The sequence below is a fragment of the Buceros rhinoceros genome, unplaced genomic scaffold (assembly GCF_000710305.1).
Source record: "Buceros rhinoceros silvestris isolate BGI_N320 unplaced genomic scaffold, ASM71030v1 scaffold13968, whole genome shotgun sequence".
NCBI lineage: Eukaryota > Metazoa > Chordata > Aves > Bucerotiformes > Bucerotidae > Buceros > Buceros rhinoceros.
Genome location: NW_010428738.1, coordinates 22,387 through 43,475, shown reverse-complemented (window position 1 = coordinate 43,475; position 21,089 = coordinate 22,387). Strand labels below are relative to the sequence as shown.

General features: G+C 41.5%; 1 protein-coding gene across 1 annotated transcript; it reads right to left on the bottom strand.

Moving 5' to 3' along the window:
- Window positions 1-6,263: 6,263 nt before the first annotated feature.
- Window positions 6,264-19,181, bottom strand: LOC104498948 (zinc transporter 8-like; the record flags this gene model as incomplete). Its single annotated transcript, XM_010142390.1, is given in 8 exon segments — window positions 6,264-6,312; window positions 6,314-6,398; window positions 7,388-7,522; window positions 9,813-9,918; window positions 10,301-10,490; window positions 10,993-11,146; window positions 14,946-15,084; window positions 19,083-19,181. Coding segments are annotated over 8 exon segments (957 nt in total), but the record flags the coding sequence as incomplete, so codon positions are not given.
- Between the last annotated feature and the right edge of the window lie 1,908 nt (window positions 19,182-21,089).

The following is a 21,089-nucleotide window of genomic DNA, read 5'->3' as shown; positions in this document are numbered from 1 at the left end:
CTTTTTTGCTTAAACTGTGTGTACTCAGGTGGGAAAGGATTTTATTTTTCTTAGCTGAAAGAGATTATCAGCAGGCTTGAGAACATGAAAAAGTACCTTAAGCCGGAGTCAGCTCAGATGCTTTTTGGTTGTGAAAATTCTAAATAACTTTAATGCAAAGCAGTTATATAGCAGTGCTTGCCATGGGCCAATACGTGATGTGTGGAATAGCAGTTGTTCTTTGTTTTTATTAACTCCCTGTTATTATTGTGCTTTCAATAGAGTCAAACAAACAAAAAAAGATGGTTCATTATACAATGTTTTCAACAAACACAGAACAAAAGGCAATTTCTTTCTGAGGTGCTTTTATCCAACCACACAGGTTGAAGAAGAATGGGAAGGGCTGTAAGCAGAAAGGATACATGATAAATATCATGCTGGCATTGTAACTTGAGTAGGTGGCCAGCTGATGCGTTGCTGAAAAAATACAAATGCGGAAAAATAGAGGAGTGGAGATGGGAAGGGAATAATAGTCAAAGGGGATGACAAAGGAAGGAGAGCACATCTGCTACAGCTAAGGGGAAGGCACTGAGTAAAGGTGTGTTGGAGCATGTTAACTTTTACAACAGAGGAGAAAGTGCTCATAGCCAGAATTGTTTGATATAAGCTCTTGATTTTGGTGAGAATGATATCGCCGACCTATACAGCCCTTGTAGCTTAGGCCAGCATTTGCTGCCACGGACAGGACTGAAACATCTTGTTTCGCCTTCCTTTGGCAATGACGAATTACTGTTGTGATGTCTCACACTAAGTGAGCAATATAATCCTCGATTGTATATCAAATTCTCGTAATCACTTCTCATTTCAGAGAGGAGAGTACAGGATGATGTCTATGACTACAGTTACAGTAAGGGACTTTTCCACTGATGCTAATGACAAATTTGTGCCATAACTGTTTCCAGTTTGAATAATTATAAATATTTCTGTCATTGTTTGATGGTCATCTCAGCATAATATTGGCACTTAGGCTCTTTGTCAATGCTGAACAAGGAAAGTTTAGCTTGGTATTTGCCTGTATCATGGTTTCTACTCCAAAAAACATTGAGTTTCTACAAACTCCCTATCCTTAGGCTCTGTTCAATATATTAGATTTTGGTTGTGAAAAACGAAAAAGAGAGAGTGCTTTTGGAGGAATGGAAAACTATATAATTTACAAGCTGAAAAATGACTACATTAAAATTTAGAAGTTGAATATACTTATGTACATAAAATTTCAGTACTAGCGAGTAAAGCCATGTACTTACCCATGTGAGCTGAACTTCACCAAAAAAGTCAGATGTGGAAACCAGACCATTTAGGTGACAAATACTTTCCTGTTTCACAGTACTTCTGTCATGGCTTAGAGTTGGGCCAGCCATTAGACAAATGACAGATGCTCTCTATTATCCCCTTTCCCTCCCCAGAGGGAAGGAGAAAGGGAATAAGGGAGAGAGACTTATGGATTGGAAAAGAAAATTAAAACTGCTCTAATGAAGATAGTAACATTAAAATGAAGCATATACTGATACAGAAAAAAACAACACAGAACCCAACCTTCCTGATGGCAATCATGTCAGTGTCTCCGCTGATGCTGGGGACAGACACTGGGGAAGTCCCGGACTGGACTCAGTGGTGGGTGGGAACTGAAATCAGGAGCTGGATTCTGGAACTAGATTTGGGAATGCACGGACTGGGATTGCAGGCAGAACAGACAGGGTCCTCCTCGGATGTCAGCCGTGGAAAAAGAGAGCTTGATCCTTGCAATCCCTCAGCTTTATACCAAACATGACATCCATGGGATGGAACACCTTGCTGGTCAGTATAGGGTCACCTGTCCTCTCCGCTCCTCCCTGCAGCTGCAGCCTCTAACTCACTGCACCCCACCGTGGCACACAGGATTGAGCAGTGACCTTGGTCTGCACAGGAGCAGGTACAAGCAAGAGCCTTTCTGCATCCAGTCCCTGGTGGTAACTGCAAACATCAAGCACTGTCACTTCTCGAAGCAGAAGCTGTCTGCAAAAATACGCCGTTACCTTCAGACAGTGCTGCGACTTAGAAGAGACTGAGCTGGAAAGTAAAATTACTGAACAATTTAACTAACTCTGAGCAGGACAAGTTCCAAGAATGATTTAGATGTAGCAACTTTTTTGTCAATGTTCTTATAATTCTGCAGACAATTAAAGGGATGTAAAGCTAGTAAAAGCAGAGAAGTCTAGAAATTGCCTCTGAATTTCTCAGACCTGGCTTCTGTATATTGCAGTAGCATCTCTGCAGAAATCCTCCCCAACCCGTCAGACAGTATTATGAAAACAATTTTGTACCAAGATAAAAGCCCTGAGGATTGGACTAGATGGGAATGAGGAACAAATATACATTTTACATTCATATACATAGTGGGAGCATTAAAGATTTAGCTCTTTACAGCAGTATTCATAGCTGCAGGTAAATATTTGCTATATTAATATAGCAAATATTAATGAATATGAATATTAATGTTCAATCTATCATATTTAGGTAAGACTTCCTTAAGTTTTCATAAGCCATTGCATTACTTTTCCTACAGTGGTCTGCTAGAGTAAATTCCACAGCAGAAAGTAAAGAAAATTGCACTGTCTCTAGCTTTTGCTAAACATAAAAGGTTAAATTCTTTCTACTGAAATACAGGATCTATTGCTGATAACAAACCCAAACTTCTCCTCTTGCTCCTCATACCTGCCCTGCCCTTTACTAGTCACATACCCAGGTTGCAATTCCAAGGGTTTGGTGGTTCATTGGGATTACTGGGGATGCAGCTGCTAACTCACTTCCTTCTTAAACATTCGCTTTTACAACTTTCCCCTCTCCCTGTCATTAAGGTTCATTATTTTGGATTAACTCCTTCTTTCATCATATCTCTATATCTCACTGCTCTTTTTTCCAATATTTAATGAAAGACTTCCCAATCCTTTCAATTAATTTAGACAATAGCCTCACCAGTCCTGGTCCCAGTTGCTGAATCTTCTTTTTTTCAGTTCCTTTTCTTTTGCTTCCATCCAGCTCCTCCACAGTTCTGCTATGCAGCTCAGCTTTCTTGGTGGACTGTGTCACTTCTCTGTTTAAAATTTTTCTAGGATTAATACTTGCTTTAAACTTCTGGTCTGTCTGTCCACCTCAGCCTAAGTCTCAGAGCTGAATCTGTGTCCCATATGAATGCTTCCGTCACCCACTCATTATCTTTTACATTGTCCTTGACCACAAAACTGTTCTCCAGAATTCCCTGTTATATCCAAGTTGGAGTCCTCATATTATTCAAAACATTTAGAAAAACATTTTTTTATATATGAAGACCACACTATTAATTTGTCCTCTTCAACAAATGGAAAGGATGCTCAGGTTACTTAACAAGCTCAGCTGAGTTGCCTTTGGTCGGATGCAACTATGCTAAATTATACCAGCAGAGAAACTGGCCAAAATACGAGTTAATTTATTCATTTAGGGTTTCTTACTGTGCTTTAATTTATCTGTGCCTTGTCTTCCGGAGTTTCAGCTTGTAAATGGCAAGAATTGCCTTTGTCACTGTACTGAATACCACTGTTATGTTCTCAGTTATTTCAAGCCAGTAAATAATGAGATACTCATGAAATTCTTAGCAGGTGTTGTGCTTTAATACCTCATCGGATTTCAGTGGGAAGTTTACCTGACTAAGATCATCTGGGATGCCTCCACAAAACAGAATAATTTCTTATTCCCCCTACCAGGTAACAAATGCCAGCTTAATACATCAATCCATCATCACATAGTTATGTATTATCCATAGCCAAAAGCCCCTAATACTAAATTCTATTCTCCTTAGAATCCTAAAGTAGAAAACCAATATGAATTTATTGCAAATAGAACTGGATTCCCCCAAAACCAAGGCCTCTTTATAACTTAATAATGCAATGCTCTTTCCAGCTCTCAGCCTAGAAACTCAGCACCACGCGATATCACTTACTTTAGTCTATTCTAACAAATCTGTTAATAAAATGAGCCCTACAGCTGTAGGAGTGAGGACTGTGGAGCTGGAAAACTTTACATCTAGTTCTGCATGGAACATGAAGCTCCACTATCAGGGCCAAGGACAGAACTGAGGCTGTTCTGTGAAGAAGCAGTTGAGTACGCATTTTAAAGTGCACCCCTTGTTTTTGCTAACCGATGGGAGTTTAATTCAGTTTATTGGACAAAAATAGAGGCAGCACAGCAAGACCCAACTCTGTGTTCCCCGTTCTGCATTGCCAGGTATGCAGAAGAGGAAGGTTTTACACGTCCTGTTAAGGAATCTGGGAATCAGCTGCCTGAAGCAGAGGCATGTCCTTTCCCTGTACAGGGAATGGCTGTGTGATACGCTAAAGGGGATTTTAATTATCTGCTATAACTTCAGGGATGTACCGTTACTAGGTAACACCTCACAGGCTATACTACGAAGGACACTAGACATGATGTTCACAGTGGCCCCAGTCTTTCCTTGGCCTAATTCTTTTTAACTATTCTAGGAGCACCTGGTCTGTTTTATTGTCACAACCCAGTGCTACTTTGTGGCACAGACACCCACAAATCCACTACAACGTTCCATCACAACTTAGCATGATGCAATGTGACACGTTATGAGTTGTCTTGATAGTAGAGAATACTGCCCATGTCTGGTGGAAAAGAGTTTGACTGGGGGCTAGCTGAAAAATAGATAGGGCTAGCTGAAAACCAAAGAGATATTAGCCAAATGCAAGTGGATTGAATCCTCCTGTGATCCACGCTGCAGAACGTGGTGCACATCTGATACTTCCCTTAATAGGCAGGAGAAGGAACGTCTGCCAAAAGGCGTGGAAAGCACATACCACTATCTCTTTCTTTCCCAGATCTCTTCGCCCCTTGTGCCAATTTAAATTTTGTCTTTTATCCTGAGTAAGTGTTGAGCTTTTCTTGAAGGAGGATTAGGATTTTGTTGCTGGCGATTACAAACAGGCACTCATGTATGTTGCTTTATTCCTGTGTTGGGTTTGTTTCTGGCAGGGTTTTGGTAGTGAGAGAGGGAGCTGCTGGCTTATATTTGATGGGGTTTTGGTAGTGAGGGAGAGGAGTTGCTGGTGTGGCCCCTGTAAAAATCTTCAAGAAAGCTCTCCCAGTTCCAAGTCATCCCCACCTCTGGCCAAGGCTGAGCCAATCAGTGCCTCTGTCACAAACATATTTTAGCAGGGAAACCTGTTGAGTAAGGGAGCTCTCTTTTTGTTTCAGGAGGGAGTGGGGAGAGAGAGATGACCCGTGTGATCACCCAAGTTAGTGAATAGGGAGGCAGGGAGACACTCTAGAGCAGCCACTCCCCATAGTGAGAGGGCAGGCTGAGTCCATGCAGTCCTCAGAGCTCGCTGGTGGAAAAAAGTTCTGTTTGCAGCTCATGGAGGAGCCCACACTGGAGCAGGGATTTAATCCTGAGAAAGGCCGTTACTCTGAGGGAAACCCATGCTGGGCCAGCTCGTTGCTGGGAGAACAGCTGCCCACAGAAAGCTCCCATGCTAGTTGGAGAAGTTCATGGAGGACTTCATCGCATGGGAGGAATGCCATGTTGCCACAAGGGAGGACTGTGAGGAGTGTTTCCTTTCAGGAGGAAGGAGTGGCAGAAGCAATGTGGAGTGGACTGGGACTGACCACACCTTTGTGGCACATTGTGGGAAGAAGGTAGCAGAGCTGGGCCCGGGAAGAAGGGAGGGGTGGGAGGAAGGTGTGTTTAAGATCCTCTTGTTTTTCTCTACTCTCCTACTCTAATATGAGTAATGATTTGTTAGTGGTTTTGTTGTTTAAATTCAATTGATTTTGTTTCCACAAGTCGAGTCTGTCTTTCGCCTGTGTCCTTTGCCTTGATCCTTAAGCTTTTTGTTGTATTTTTCTCTTTCCCAGAGTGAGTGGCTACACGGTGCTTGGCTGCTAGCTGGGTTTAAAAAACAGGAAGTGCTAATCTGCTGTTCCAGGCAAGAATAATTAAGATACTTTCTTTTACAATTGGAAGTAACCACTGATAGACAGGTAATCTAGCTGATGGATGGACATGTTCTCTCCTGGTAGATGGGTACCAACAAATAAAGGTCCATGCACTGCTTGCAGTGGCAGGGCTCTTTAGTTCAGCTAATTACCATTTGTTGTTAATCAATTGCATTCAACCAGCACATATAGATGTAAGATTGTAACATCAGCCTGTAAGAGGGGTGATCGTTACTTCGCATGGCATACTGTTCACTTCAATCCCTGGGCTCTTGACAAAAGATGCAGTCTTGTTTCTGATCCAATCTGAATTGTGATGGAGTGGAAACTGTAGTGCTCAGACAGGGCTTGGGTAACATCTTTCAGAATCTTCTGGCTGTCCACTGTGTCTGCTACAGATAGCAAGCAGAAAATAATAAAAATGCATATAATACAATACTTAAAAGAAGAGCAGGTGTTTATGGAACTATTTGCAGACTTCCAACATGAGGTTTGTTTTGAGAAGTGTTTCTTGTACTTTTTGTCCTGCTTTCAAGAATCTGCATGTCAGCAAAAGTTTGTTCATTCAAATGTGATCAGAATAAGCAATTTTGGCAAGAGCTGAGCTAATAATAATCAACAAATAAATGCAGTTTGGCAGAAGACTGGAGGGATGCAGGAATACTTAATAAAGATTAGTTCATCCAATCAGAGAGTAGCAAAGGTGCCAAGTGATTTGAATGGCTGACAGACCCACTCTTTTGGGGATGTGGGGATTCCATGGCGGTCTTTGTCTCTGAACCTGTTCATGGGCAATCACAGGTGGAATATCTTTCATAAACCTTAACATACACAAATAAAACAGATAAAAAAGAAAATTGATCTGGGTAGTGGACAATTCATCAGCAGGGATAAGGACTATATTTAAAAAAACATCTTTAAAGACAAACTTTCCCTTCGAGTTACCTCTATGCTCCAAGCTGTGTTTTTAAGATTGTTTTACAGCTAGAGAGGCATCAGGAATGCAGATTTGCCCAGTAAATTTTTTCTTACAGGGATCAACAGTTTTCAAGTTTGACAAATAATTCCAAAATTTATTAGATATCGTGAGAAAAATCCAGACTGGATCTAATTCTTCTAAGTTATTTTAAATGTCTTCTAATTTATTTCCTCGCTTTGCAGCCTCTGCAGTTTTCAAGCTTTGGGCTTGTCCCTGTTGTTTTGGCAAGATTTCTAAAAGGGATGTGAGAGCTTTTGTTGTTGTTGATATCTTTTCAACAAAATTATGACATTTGTTTTAACAAGCAACAGACATACAGTCAGTTGTATCCCAGTCAGGAGATACTTTGCTTTACCAGACAGCAGCTGAATACTTACTCCCTGTTTACAGAAATTTACTGACCTGTAGCAACACGAGCAGACAGAATAGTTTGATTCATTGTCAGAGACCAAAGATGAAGGCTGTGAACAGATTCCACTTCCTCAACTGCTAAAATTTTTGCTCTCACTCCGTCATAAGCAAGTCCTTTTGATGTTCCTTAAATGGAGAAATTGGTGGAAAAGTATTTCTCAGAGGTAAGCATGATGATCATTACAGGAGAATGCATTATGAACCTTTATTCAGTTAGATCTATAATTTTTATAAAAACATGCAATGCTTTGGAAATCCTGGCTATTTCAGAGGAGTTCACTGTGAAATTTAATCCTATCCATTGTTTTATACTTCTCCATGGAAGATTGAGACTCATGCATGACTCGGGAGATGTTCTGAGGGTCCAGTTTACATAGAGAATATAAATCGTGTCCTGGTTTTGCACCAACATCTTTTGTGAATGCAGGTTTTATGGCCAACTCCTGAGCACCTGTGAGGGATTTTGTCCTCAATACATTTACACAACAGAGAAGCATCTGTTTAGCAGAGAGGGAAAGACAAACAAAAGATTGAAATGGCTTGACATGGGAATCTTAGATGAGATTAGATCCCAGGTCTAGTTATTGAGTAGATCAATTATTGTTTTCCCAGATGAGCCTTCTTGCAAAAGATGATCATGGTGATGACCCTCATTCAGAGTGAGGACAATTGTGATAGGGTGAGTTGCAACGTGAAAGTCAGCGTTTAGTCTAAATTCAAATATGACGATGGAATTTAACTCTAGATGTTCCCTGGAGTGAGATCTGGGCATTTGGAAATGCACCTCTATGACTGCAAGAACAGCTATGCTCATCATGCTTCACTTGGATCAATAAACTGAAAAATATTTTGAATACCACTAGTTATGAAGTACAATAATGATAAGCACAGTATTGGATAATTTTTTCATAACATAACTGATAATTATTTGTAATTGTTAGTGACCTTAGTGTTGTAGGCTTTGTTCTATCCATTTATTACAACAATGATATGCTATATGGAGAGCTGACTAGTAGAATACGATTCTGCCAGGCACATGCTCTTTAGAGAAAACCAGTGCATGACACAGTCATGGGGGCTGTGAGGCTGACATCCTGGCACGGGCTGGATGCATGGATAAGAGCCACCTCCAATATCAGCTCCAAAATGCAATTTCTCTTTCAAAAATCCTAGGCAGAATGTGCTACTTAGGAGGTAGGAGACTTGTTTTAGACATGCCCAGAAGGACAGAGTGAAGGGGCTTGCTGCAGAGGGGGAGAGAGCATTGCCAGTTTTGGTACGCCAGCACTTCTTCCAGAAGCTGGGAATCACTGCTCTGAGAAGGAGACCCCTGAGCGCTGGGGACTGCCAGGCCTTCCTGGTGGATTGTTTTTTCTTTCCGTAAGCAAGAGATCTTCTAATTTTTTTGGCAGTCAAGGTACAGTTAGTTGCTGCACTCCTCTGTCTAGGTACACTTCTACACAAATGTATCTCTGCCTCGCAATCACTGAAAGCAAACCAATTCTAGAACAAATATTTACTGTAAAACAACATTGGAAATTTTCTTTCTTGAAACAGAAGTAGGTGCAAAGTGAAAGAGAGAAGTAAGTAGCCATGCAGACAGTCACACTGAGTAACTCGTATCCATTCAAAATCAGCACTGTTAGGGCTACTTTTCTCTTTAATCCTTACGTCCTCATAGCAGAGAGGGGAATTGCATTGTATTATTCAGCGTAAGGAAGGCAGAAACATGCATCTGTGACTGCTCAAGTCATTTGGCCTTGCAAATCAAATGTTCAGGTCCATAGCTGACAGGATTAAATATTGCTAAGCCTCGTTGTTCTTGCTGCTGGTGTGCTGAGAATTGTCTATTCCCTTGCACCTGAATGTGACTGGAAAGCTCCATCGGCTTCATTTCTGGACTGGCATAACTAAATATCTTTTAAAGCTGTGCCTCTTGTGCTCAGCCTATTTCACAGACACAGTTCAAAGCACAGTCTTATTCTTTTCTTTGCCTTTTTTTTTTCTTTTTTTTTTTTGGAGGGGGCAAAGACATGTATTTCACACGGGTAAAGGAATTACACAATGAACAAAAGCGAGTAGACATCTTATATGCCAAAAGGACAATAAAAAGCAATGTTGCACATAAAACAAACAAAAGCAACTCAGTTTTAGGAACACATTGTAAGTTCATTAGCAAAATGTCAGAACCAGATTTTGACAAAAACTAGCATATGTATATATCTTTTAGTGCAACGGTAGAAAACAGTTTTGATGTGATTAGGTTTAAAGTATGATCAGAATTATGAGAATATTGGAAACTGATACAGAAATGTGCTATTATACTTCTGTCCATGAGTATAAGCATTATGGAGAAAGAGAGAGGGGAAAAAAAGAGCAAAATATAACTGCATTGATTCTGGAATCATGTTCCTACATTCCATTAACACAATCAAAATATCCCTTAAAATGGTGATGGTGGTTGCCAAAACAAAGATGGAAAACACAAATGTGCAGATTGGATCAGCTATTTTGGATTCTGGCTAGAAAAATATGAGCACATCACTTCGTTAATTTCATTATTGTCGGTTATTGACATTTTTAATTACTTAATCTCAAAGAATAATATGTTCCACTCATCTAGTGCAGAATGAGTGCTGACCTCCTTTGCCAGTGAGGACACAGGGAGTGAAGACATTGCAGATGAAGAAAGGGAGAGACACCAAAGTTCCTCCTTACAGTTGAAACACCAGGAGCAAGTGTTGCGCTCTCAGCAGTTGTTTCAGTTCACAAGAATTACAATGACTAAATTACAATGTATATCGTTAAGACAGAGAAAATATTTACATTGTACCTAGTCACAATTCTGTGGAAATAACTGTTATCCTTAATCGCAAGGACGGCAAGTGGACTAAGAAAACTAACCTTAAAGCAGATGATAAGAGCACTAATTAGCACACTAATACTCTGGATCAGATCTCCGATGGTGTGCAGAAAGGCTGCCCGCAGACTGGCATTGCTCAGAGCTGGCTTCCCCAGAGGGGTCGACGCGTGTTCCCTGGCTCGTGCCACATGGCTGTGCCCATGGCTGGTCTGGTGCAGAATCAGGCTTTGTCTGCAAGAGATGTAAACCCGCACATATCAGTGAGGTTAATGTGTATCTGAAAGTAGTGATGTCGCGTATGTCATCACCCCTCTCACTGCTGAATGCTGAGCATTTACATTAAGTAAAAATTTAGAGTGGCTAAGAAGATAATTCCTGGATGTTTCAGTGTTTTGCATACAAACAAGAAAGTCTGTGAACAGGGTAATTAATGAGGCTTCATTTTTCTACAGAGTTCTTGAATGTTCTGACATCTAATAAAAAGTGAGATGAAGATTAATCTTCTGGAATTTGTGCATTCATGATTTCCTTTTCTAGTGCAGCAGCTAACAGAAACGAGGAGAGAAACGGCAACCTTCAGCGAGAAATAGGATCTATCTTCTTTACCCCTTTCTGTATCCTCATGAAACTCAGAAACACTTAACGATTTTGAGGTCAATGTCTCTCCATGTTATACTGAAATAAAGCAGCAGGTTCAAGGTTCAAAAGTCATATGGAGAGGAAACTAACTTACAGGATGTTGGCGAGCACAGCACAAGCAGAGGTAATGAGCATCGCAGTAGCGTCAATATTGTAATTGGGCTGTAGCAGCCTTGTGCTAGCCAAGTATGTCAACACACCAGTCACCATCCACACGATTATCATAGACATCAAAGCCCCCAGAATTTCTAGGAATTAAAACAATCTGATTGTAAAAGAGTCAAAAGAGAAATGCAATAATTTTTAAGAGGTTTATGGTGATGGTTCCAGGTTTGAGCTTTATAGACAGAAGAATTACTTCTTGTATACTTCTTGGCAACCTTGATGCTCACAAAGAATGGGCCAATTCTGATCATAGCAAATCCAGTTGCTGCCCAGGGCAGCCCTATGCATGTGGTGACCTGATCTTGTTCTACCTGCTCCTCCTTTTGTCCCCTTTCCAGTGTTGAGTTCGTGTGGCATTTGGAGAAATTTGAGAGATTAAAAAGGTCGTTTGGGGAGGAGCAAAAGGAGCTGTAATTGGAAGAAAGGATAAAAAAGCAATTCTTTTACATATTATATAACTGCCTGGCCCTGCCACTGTGGCGTGAAGACCCCAGGAACCATCCTTCCTTCCCCAACAAAATTACTTTGGTCACAGGAGCAAAGGTTGGAGGGAAGGAGAGAGGCATGGCTCACCCAACCCCCCTGCAGACATAGCGCCCCTCCAAGGGCCTCCCTTGTTTCTGCACACCTCGTCATTTCACGCTTCAGAAAGGCAGTGACATTCCCCAACAACCTACTGCCAGCAAAACCTCTCCTTCCTTTCTCCCAGGACTCATCCTGCCAATGCCACAAAATAATTTTTGTGCCACCAGCAGTGAAGAGCACAAAAGAAGTTATTTTCTCCCTGGGGCAGCAAAATTTAATTTTGTCTCTATTGGCTCTGAGTTGGGCTCAAATAAATCCAGTCCCAAAGGCCACCTTTTATTGCACTACCATAGGAGACGTTCGGGGATGTTCATATGAACATGCAGCATGTTTTTATTAGGATGTGAGACTAGTAATTGCCACGTGACTTGAATGGGTAAATGTGGCACTCTACGAGCACAACCGAGACAATACCAAAGAAAGCTCACAGTAAAGTGAGAAGTAGTAGATAGCCAGAATGAGCAAAGTACTTGCACAGACCTCCACTGTCAGTCCATGAAAGCAGCTGACACTCAGCTTATGATTTTGAATATGTTTCTACAAGGATCATACCTTTTGCAGCAGTCAAGGCTTCAGATGCTTATCAAAATAACCATTTTGTCTAAACTGACAAACAGAAAGTGTACTGACAGTGAAACCTATTTTTTCTTGAAAGTAGATGCAGAGAAGCTAGCTTAAAGCTAGCTTAAAGCATAACTGGTGTTTATATTCTCCACAAGTTAAAGGCTGAAACCCTGCAAACTTGGCCCAGCTGAAGGTGTTGATGGGTGTGCTATCACTGGCATGGAAGGAGCCAACAGCTTTTGTGAACACCTGCATGAATAAATGTGTGCATGTGTTCGTATACCCCACAATGGAATACGTTAAAATTCATCTTTTTACCTATACAGGTGAAAATACATATTACTTTTCAGTGTAGTATCTTAGAAAAAGTTTAGCTAAGCTTACAGACCAGTTCAGTAGTACTAAATGCTTTACTCAAGATGTTCTCAGTTACATTTCTTCAGAACTACTGAACTACTAGCACTAACAAAGTGCAGTAACAATACTGTAGGTTTGTTTGGAATCTCTGAGTCATATACAGAGATAAAGAAATTGAGGTTGAAGAGAGCTGTCCTACCTGTAAGTAGGTCTGGCTCATGCTGTCAGCCTCATTCAATATTGTGCTTCTAGCCATATTGCTGGAAGTAGCTGCATTCCCAAAGGATTGCACTGAACTGCTGTCTTGACTGGTTGTGACTGGTTGTCAGAAGGCTTCTGATAAACCCGAGCCCTGTCACACACAGTCTTGGCATGACAAACCCTATCTATCAATCTGAGAAAAGCAGTGAAAAAAACAGCTTTCAGTGTCAAGGAGGACTGCAGATGCAAGACCTTGGCAATCAGTGCGCAGTGACTCTGCCACCCACCAGACTGCTCTCGCTTCTCTGTGAAGGTGCCCACCTGCATATTAAACTGGGAAAACGAGCAACAAACAGGATAACTAACATGGAAGGCAATTACATATCCACTGACATTTGATACAAGGCTCTCTTTGCTACCAGGATAAAAAAATTTGGTTTCGAAAGTCTGGATTGTAATGACAAAAAAGTGTAGCACAGGCTGAGGGTGAAGTTGCATGAGATGGCTGAACCTGCCTACACCAGCAAGAGAGAACTCTCTCTTTCACTTTCCTTCCTTCCCAGGCTAAGAGGGCAGGAACAGGAAAAGTAGTTACGGATCAACTGATGGTAAGTAGTAGTTTCCTAAGGCTGCAAAATTTAGCTGTATGTTGTCTACATAACACCAGCCATGCTTCAGTCATACTAAACCTCCCTCTCATCCAGCCTTTTTCCAGAAATGTTGTTAGAATATACTAAAGGAACAATATAAAGACAGGATTGAATATGGCATGTGTTTTCCCTGGTACATTCTGCAGCTACAAGCAACCTCAGCCTACAGACATCCTAAATCAGAAGCTGCTTCTGGACCTTCATATTGGACATCCTTGAAGTATTCATCATCTGAGTCCTCACTTCAGGTGCATAGGGGTCTAAGCCGTTGAGATATACTGACACCTCTATGTATGGCTTGACACAAGATGTATAGATGACCCACAGACTTCCAGAGTGACAGCTGGAGACTTGTGGAACATGTTAGAGCATTTCAAACAGCACTAATCAGTTAAATTTGAGCAACTAAATTGAGCCCTAAGATACCCAGCATGGGATTAATTTCCAGACTGAGACAGCTAAATTACAATGTCTACATGTAGGTGTGAGCTAAGCGTCCAAGCTCCTTTGCAGACAATGGACATCAAATTAATGGTGATTCATTCAGCTCTGTGCTCCACTGACTGACTGGGAACACATCCTAGTTTCTTAACTGTGAGTGGCTGGTGGCATTTGAGATGCCCTGGTCTTGTGCTAGGCATCCTGTGGAGTCTCCTGTGGATCTTGTGTGACAGCTGCCATTCCCATGCATAAATCTCAGACACCCTAAAGATGCAGCACTAGAATTCTATGTTTAGGCAGCTGAACAGAGATGAGATTTCTGTTGAACTTATCAGAAACTTGGACTCTGTCCTTATATATGCTCACATACCTGTAAGCATTGATATTTAGGTGTCTAAATCTTAATCAGAATCATACCCTCCAAAAATTTTTCTCATAGTTAATATTTTGTTGGTGCAATGCCTCTTGTAAAAGCACTTGGTTTTGATTGTAAGGCTTTTGGCATTAAGTGTCAGCTGAAAATATGTTGATTTTGCTTGAGGACAGAGAACTTTAAAAACCTACCAGTGTTTCCACTTGATAAAAAACTGCAGTGATAGAGATCTGCAGGGAGAGGTCTTAGAAAATGGTCAATGTTAAAGGATCTCACTTTTATACAAATACAGCACTGTTGACTTTTTAAAATAATTATCATTCTATAAAGGCAGCAGACCCTCATTTTTACGATTATTGCTGTTTTTGTAGAAACCGGTGTTTCATAGCAGATTGAGGACTTACTTGGTCCTCACATTCAGGTCACTGAGGGAAGTTGCTGTTATCTGAGCCAAAGCTAGCACCAGCCCCAAAGTATATTAAATAATGAATGGAAAGATATGTTTGTAGATAGGAGATGACTGTCCTCTTTATTTCTTTGAAGCTCACTAGCTTGCTGTGTTTGTCATGTGTCCTGGAAGCTTTGAGTGCATTAGTGCACTGTCTCTAAATATCTGGAGACCTCTGTTGGACATCGGCATGTTTTCCAGCCCCTAGCTATGATGACTTCCCTTTTCCTTTCCATATGTTCAGACTGTGACATGTTTGCTACCTGCTCGGTGCCACCCGAAAGTTAGCTGTTTGGTGGGAGGTTTGGAGGCAAGCCACAGTGAGAAGAGGCTGATCAGGAAGCTTGTCAGGTCCACCAGGATGTGTGCTGCATCAGTGATCACTGCCAGGCTCCCGGCAATCTGCCCACCTGTGTGAAACACGTGTCTGTGTCATGGCTCTGGTCAGACGTTTGAGTCAATCAGATCAAACTTGAGATCTGCTTTGCTGTGAATCAAAGGGAACACTCAGTTTTCAGCGATCATACACGACTCAGAAGTCTTCAAAGATAGTTTCATTCTGTACCTCATTCATGCAGTGAAAGGTACGAACTAATAGAAAGAAAGGAGCTTAATTTCTTTGTCTGAGAAAGTGCCCTAAAGGACAACAGGAGTTGTGATACGTTAGTGCTGTGGTTATATTGCTATTGGACTGGTTTACTGCGATCGTTTTAGTATCAAATTTCTTCTGTGATTTCTTCTTTCTTTCGTGATACGTTAGTGCTGTGGTTATATTACTATTGGACTGGTTTACTGTGATCATTTTAGTATCAAATTTCTTCATGAAAAGCAGCATTAGAGATCACATTTCCAGTATCCTCCCGTTATCTCTTCACAGATCACTGATACCTTTATGTATGTATAAAAACGCAGGTACTTAGCTTATGGGATTCATTTCCTATTCGTTATATGCACGTTTTTCCCTAGTTTTGGATAGCTGGAAGCCTGACTGTTTATTTGTCCCAGGCAACACTAAAACAGTAACAAGAGGAAAGGTCCCAGTAGAAGAGCTGTGATAAACAACCAACCATCTTTGTGAGGACATGGAGAAAAACATTCTGTTCACAGGGCTAATCTATCATTTTGCATCTGTAATGCATGATTTAATTTTCCTGATAGAGCTGGAAAAATGTGGCTGAATGTCATTTTACTTCGGGGGTTTTTGGTTTCATGTGAATTCTGGGGGAAAAAAAAACATAAAACACATCAAACCATTTTGGGCTATCTGAAACCACATTTCTTTTACCCAGTAAGCCAGATGTCACTATTTTGCCAGATTCTTCTAACTAGGTCTCAGGGCTAAAAGCAAATCCAAAAAAACTAAAAGATTGCTCTAAACTACTCCAGCTGCTGGTGGCTGCAGGAGAAGACAGGGATCACAGCAGGAAGATGTCCTGCCAACTTGTTACAGCAGAGGAATCTTTTCATCAGAGTGGAAATGTAGAAAATTGGAAATGTAAAATAGTAGATCCAAAACATCTAGTTTCTGCATTTGGCAATGTATTTCAACCCTTCTTCAGTCATTTAATTAATTTCAGCTCACCTGTTTCTCCTGACCACAACCCATATGAGAACCAGTGAATCCTGAAAAACATCGTAAAATGCCTCATTCAAACCTTGGCAAGATGCTATTGCTAAAGGGACATGTAGATGTATCTCTTGTTTCCTTATAGATGGAAAGTCTTCCTAACAGCAGGATGGGCTGTCGGTTTAATTTCCTCCCGTATGCAGATTTTAGATTAGAATACCTAATACTGGATGGTTTGTCCCCACAGGAGAATGTTTGGCATATATGTTGCACATATAGAGCGTATATTATTTTTCTGTGTTGTCTCCCTATACATTCCATTTACAGCTGCCTGAAAGTTACTTCCCCAAAGGGAGAAAGCGTGACTGCAGAATTTGGGGGCATCTCATTCCTGGCAGTAAAATGAAAAATTTAACAGAATATGGATTTCCTCAAACACGTGCAGGTATAAATGCACATACACTTTTTGGTCATGACACAGCTCTTAGACTTTCAGGGTAGCTGTTTCTCAAGTGGGAGGTAATTTTGCATAGCAGAGGGAAGCAGGCTTGTCTGACAGTGCACCAATGCCTCAGCTCTTTCAGCAAACAAATACGTGGAACACAAGCTGCCTGCAAAACCCCATTGCATTTTAGATGCTGTATTTCCATGTTCTGTGGGACAGCATTACAAAGGGTTGCTTCTACCCTGCTGTCTTTGAAAAATGTTGGAAAATTATTATTTTGGGTATTGCTGGCATAACTAATGCCTTGGGTGAGTTTTTGAGATCTTAGTCTGCTTATCTTAGCAACCTTTTCAAGTCTTCGTATTCCTTTTTGACATGAAGACATGTGCAGGGTTTTTCACTTTCTAGTGCCCAAATGGAAATAAAATACTTTGAAATCATGTTTGGTCCTTAGCCACTAAAAACGTTTGGAAAGCACTTTTATGTGAGGGCTGTACATAGGGTGTCATCGGTTTGACTGGTATCTCCAGCTCTATGGAGATTGCAATGGATCTGCATTAGAAGAAGGCGATTGTCTTTCAGAGACAGTTGGTGTATCAGGCTCAGCCAACAGGGCCCCTTTTGGGAGAAAAGTAAGGGCCAGCACAGATGGTTTAAGCAAAAATTTCACAGGAAAGATCTAGGGGTTCAAAGAAGCACAACTTTTCCACCTCTTTGAGAGTGATGCAGCTTTGTTTCTCCTGTTTAACATGATAATGCCACGGAAGCTGTTCGCCCTTAAGAGAAGAAAGAAGGGGAACATATTCTTTGTTTTCAATAGTAGTAAAGCCTGTGTAATAGCTACAGGCTTTTATTGTTTTGTAGCAATACTCCCAACAAGTGGCCTTTATGGCATGCTATTACCCACAATGGATATTTGTAGCTCTGTATACAACAAGGCAGTAGAAATTGTCAGTCACTCAATGGTCAATCATCAGGCACAGGCAGTCTAGCCCAACGATTAAAAAAATTAAATGTATGGTTCATAATTACAAAAATCTCCATAGACTGCCGTCTGTAACTGCAGTTAATAACTGATTTGTCAAAGTTTAATGTTCTGAAGCAAAATGGTCTTCAAGTCGGTTACTTAAGCTGTCACTGCAAAAAAGCTGTATGATTCATTAAGCAAAATGAAACATTTAGTTAACATATCGTCTGTCCTTCCCATTATCCTCTAGCATTGCCGCATTCACCAAACTTAAGCCTACTGATTATGTGGTTTTGTTAATAATGCATGATGCCTGCCACTGGAAATTACTGCATGGAGATTAGTGGTGTGCACCGGGTTTTGTGGGGGAAATGCACGTGACCTACAAACAATGGGGCTTCACGCGGATGAAGCATGTGAGAGGGAAGAGTTGGAGAAGTCCCTGCTGGGACTTTGGTTTGGCAGCCAAGGGGGAAGGCAGAAATGCAGTGGCTCTTTCAGTGCCTCCGCTTCTCACCTGTGGGGAAGACAAAGCCTTTCCATTTCATTTTCATGAGGCTCCAGAGATGCTGAAGCTGGAAAGACACAGGTTTCAGAGGCCTTCCTGGCTGATTTTTGTTACATCTTCTGGGACACGTGTGGCAACAGTCTAGGATTACTTTACCTCACCTGACTGCAGCAAAGGGGAAATGAAAGAGCCGGGAACTATCAGGTGGGTATAAATATCACAGAAGCCATGCAGAGAGGAGATTACTGGGGCAAAATGAAAGTTAATGCTGTACGAGTGAGCCAAATACTTATGCTGCGTATTATAGGATGGGTCCAGAAGTGAAAGCTAATTAGACAGGAGAATAATCTTCTATTGATCTAGAGACACACCAACAGGCCAATTTAAAAGATAAATGTGCCCTGGTATAAATACATTGACTTAACGAAAGGAAAGCCGGTGGTGAACCTGGTCCTGGATTTCCCTGGATTTTGTAAAGACTGTTGCATTTAATATCAGATCCTGCTGCTAGCAGCCTTCATCAGTGCTGAGGTCTCTTTGGCCTGGATAAATACATACAATCTTTTAATCTTTAAAAAAAAATGTAGTCCAATTTATTAGAAACCTGTGACACAGTGCTAAGACGTGAGCCACTTTTAGTCAGTCTTAAAAGACATGGGAGAACAGTTCAGTCCATTAACTGATCTTTGTATTCCTACACAGATGCAATCTTTAAATGACTGTATGAAAATATTTTGATAATCTCACTTTAAAAAAAGCCCCACAATTCTTTTAAAGACTGTGGAGAAAGGAGAGTTAATTTATCCCAGGTAGGTTCACCTCTGTGCATCACAGGTCCCTGCAGTCAGAGTGTGTACAATAGGGCATGAACACAGCCGTGCTGGGTACCAGACTGGGCTCTCCTGGGGCAAACATACTCCCCTGTAATCTCAGCAATCGCAAAGAAGATGCAAATTCCTGATGCTACACAGAGCTTCCTCCTGGCTTGCTGCTGCTCCGTTTTTCTGTTCTCCTAGGCCTGTGAGGAGCTGTGACAGTGATATGCTGGATTAGCTTCAGTAACTTCTGCTTCCTGATGCTGCCTCTCTTCATTTAAATTCTTCTGATGCCAGCTCATCCTTAGGGATTGAAAGAAACAGAAGGTTAAAAAAGAAAAAAACGTGGTTATTTGGGCATCCAGCCCTGCAGCCCCAGAAACTATGTAATTAATGTTTTCAAAGGATAAAAGCAGCATTGGGAACAGCAAAGCAGGTCATAGAAGAGGCTTGCTCGTACAAGCAGAGCTCTGAGGGAAGGAGCTGCACAGGAAATTACTGCTCTGTCTGTGTTTCCCAGCTCCTTGGGCTCTCCTACATCATTTAGCAGTTTATGAAGCACAGGGTGACTTTCTTAGGCTGTGTATTTTATGCACACCATATGATTTTCAAAAAGTTGTACCTTATGCTAATAGTAACCAAATTCAGCATAGCACGGAAACAATTCTACAGAAAATTTCAGTTATTATTCCCACAGCTTTGTCAGGAAGACTGTTAAAAAAAAAAAATTCTTCTTTTTCTCAAATGTAATTGACTAAAGATATTTCTCTCCTTTCTTTGCATGCAGAGCTATCTTATAACAAATTTCCACATATGTACAAAAGCTATCAATATTCCAGCAGGGCTGAGCACAGAAAATATCGGCCCAAAATTTTCAAAGGCACTTTAAAAAAAAAAGGAAATCGGTTCTCTGTAGTATGCCTATCCCTTTGTGTCACTTATTTCATAGAAGAGTGAGCAGTTCAGCAGAAGTGGCTCTTTGAGCATCGCTCCAGCACAAGGTGACCAATCTGCTCTGCCACAAAACCTCCGTTCTGTCCTCAGAGGAAATGCGGGATAGGGGTAGAGAGGCCTGAGGCCAAGCACATTGCATTGCAACTGCATGAGAGCTCCTGGATGAACATGGCATCTGGTGCTTTCACTAGAGCAGCCCAGAGGCTCTCTCAGGGGAGGACCTAGGGTGGTTTGGTAAGCAAGGACATTTCCTCCTCTTTATCTCTCAACTGAGAAGAGACCAAGCGAAAAAAAAAAAACAAAAAACCACCTCAAATCCTGTCCCAAGAGGCTTGACTGGAAACCGTTATGTCTCTCTGGATACAACATTTGTTGCCACAGCTGCTCCTAATGAGATAACACCACTGTTAAAACATTCCCTGCCACGTACCGAGACTTGTGGGAGCGCATTGTGGCATCAGAAGATGAATTCTGCCCAGATGCATGTACATAACATCCATGTAATCACCTGTTACAGCTATTTGAGGTCTATGTGCCCAGGGATGTAGTCCGCAAGCCTACCCAGGAATGCAGCAAACCTCCACTGGTGTCTCCGAGTCTAAAATTACCCTGGGGGCATGATGTAGGGCTGGGTTTAGCTGCCTCAGTGATACCAGCCTCTCTTCCCTGTTCTAACTAATGACTTTCCTTTGGGACCAAGAAGAATTGTTTCTTCAGTTGCGTGAAGGAGACTTGTGCTCTGGGAAGTACACGGATCTTGGCAACTTTCTCTCGTGCTTCTGCACTGTTTATGAAGTGTCAAGATGCCTAAAATCTTGTTGGAAAGAAAACATGCCAGTGGCTGCCAATCTGCAGTAGTCGATGTCAAGAAAAAGATTGCATTGAAATCACAAGCTTTTTCCACCTGCCCTTCTGGGCAGGCTGAGGGGGCTGCACCTGCTCAACAGGTCAAGTCCTGCCAGGTGCCCCACAACCCACACCCCACCGATGGACAAGAGGCAAAGGCAGTCACAGGGCTGCAGGTGCCTCAGCCCCTCATGTTCGTCAGCACTGCGGAGGTACTGGCAAGAGGAGGAGAGCTGACCTGCCTTGGCAGCCAAGCCCTGCAACTGTAGAGAATCAATGTGGATTTGGTTTTGTAAATATTATTG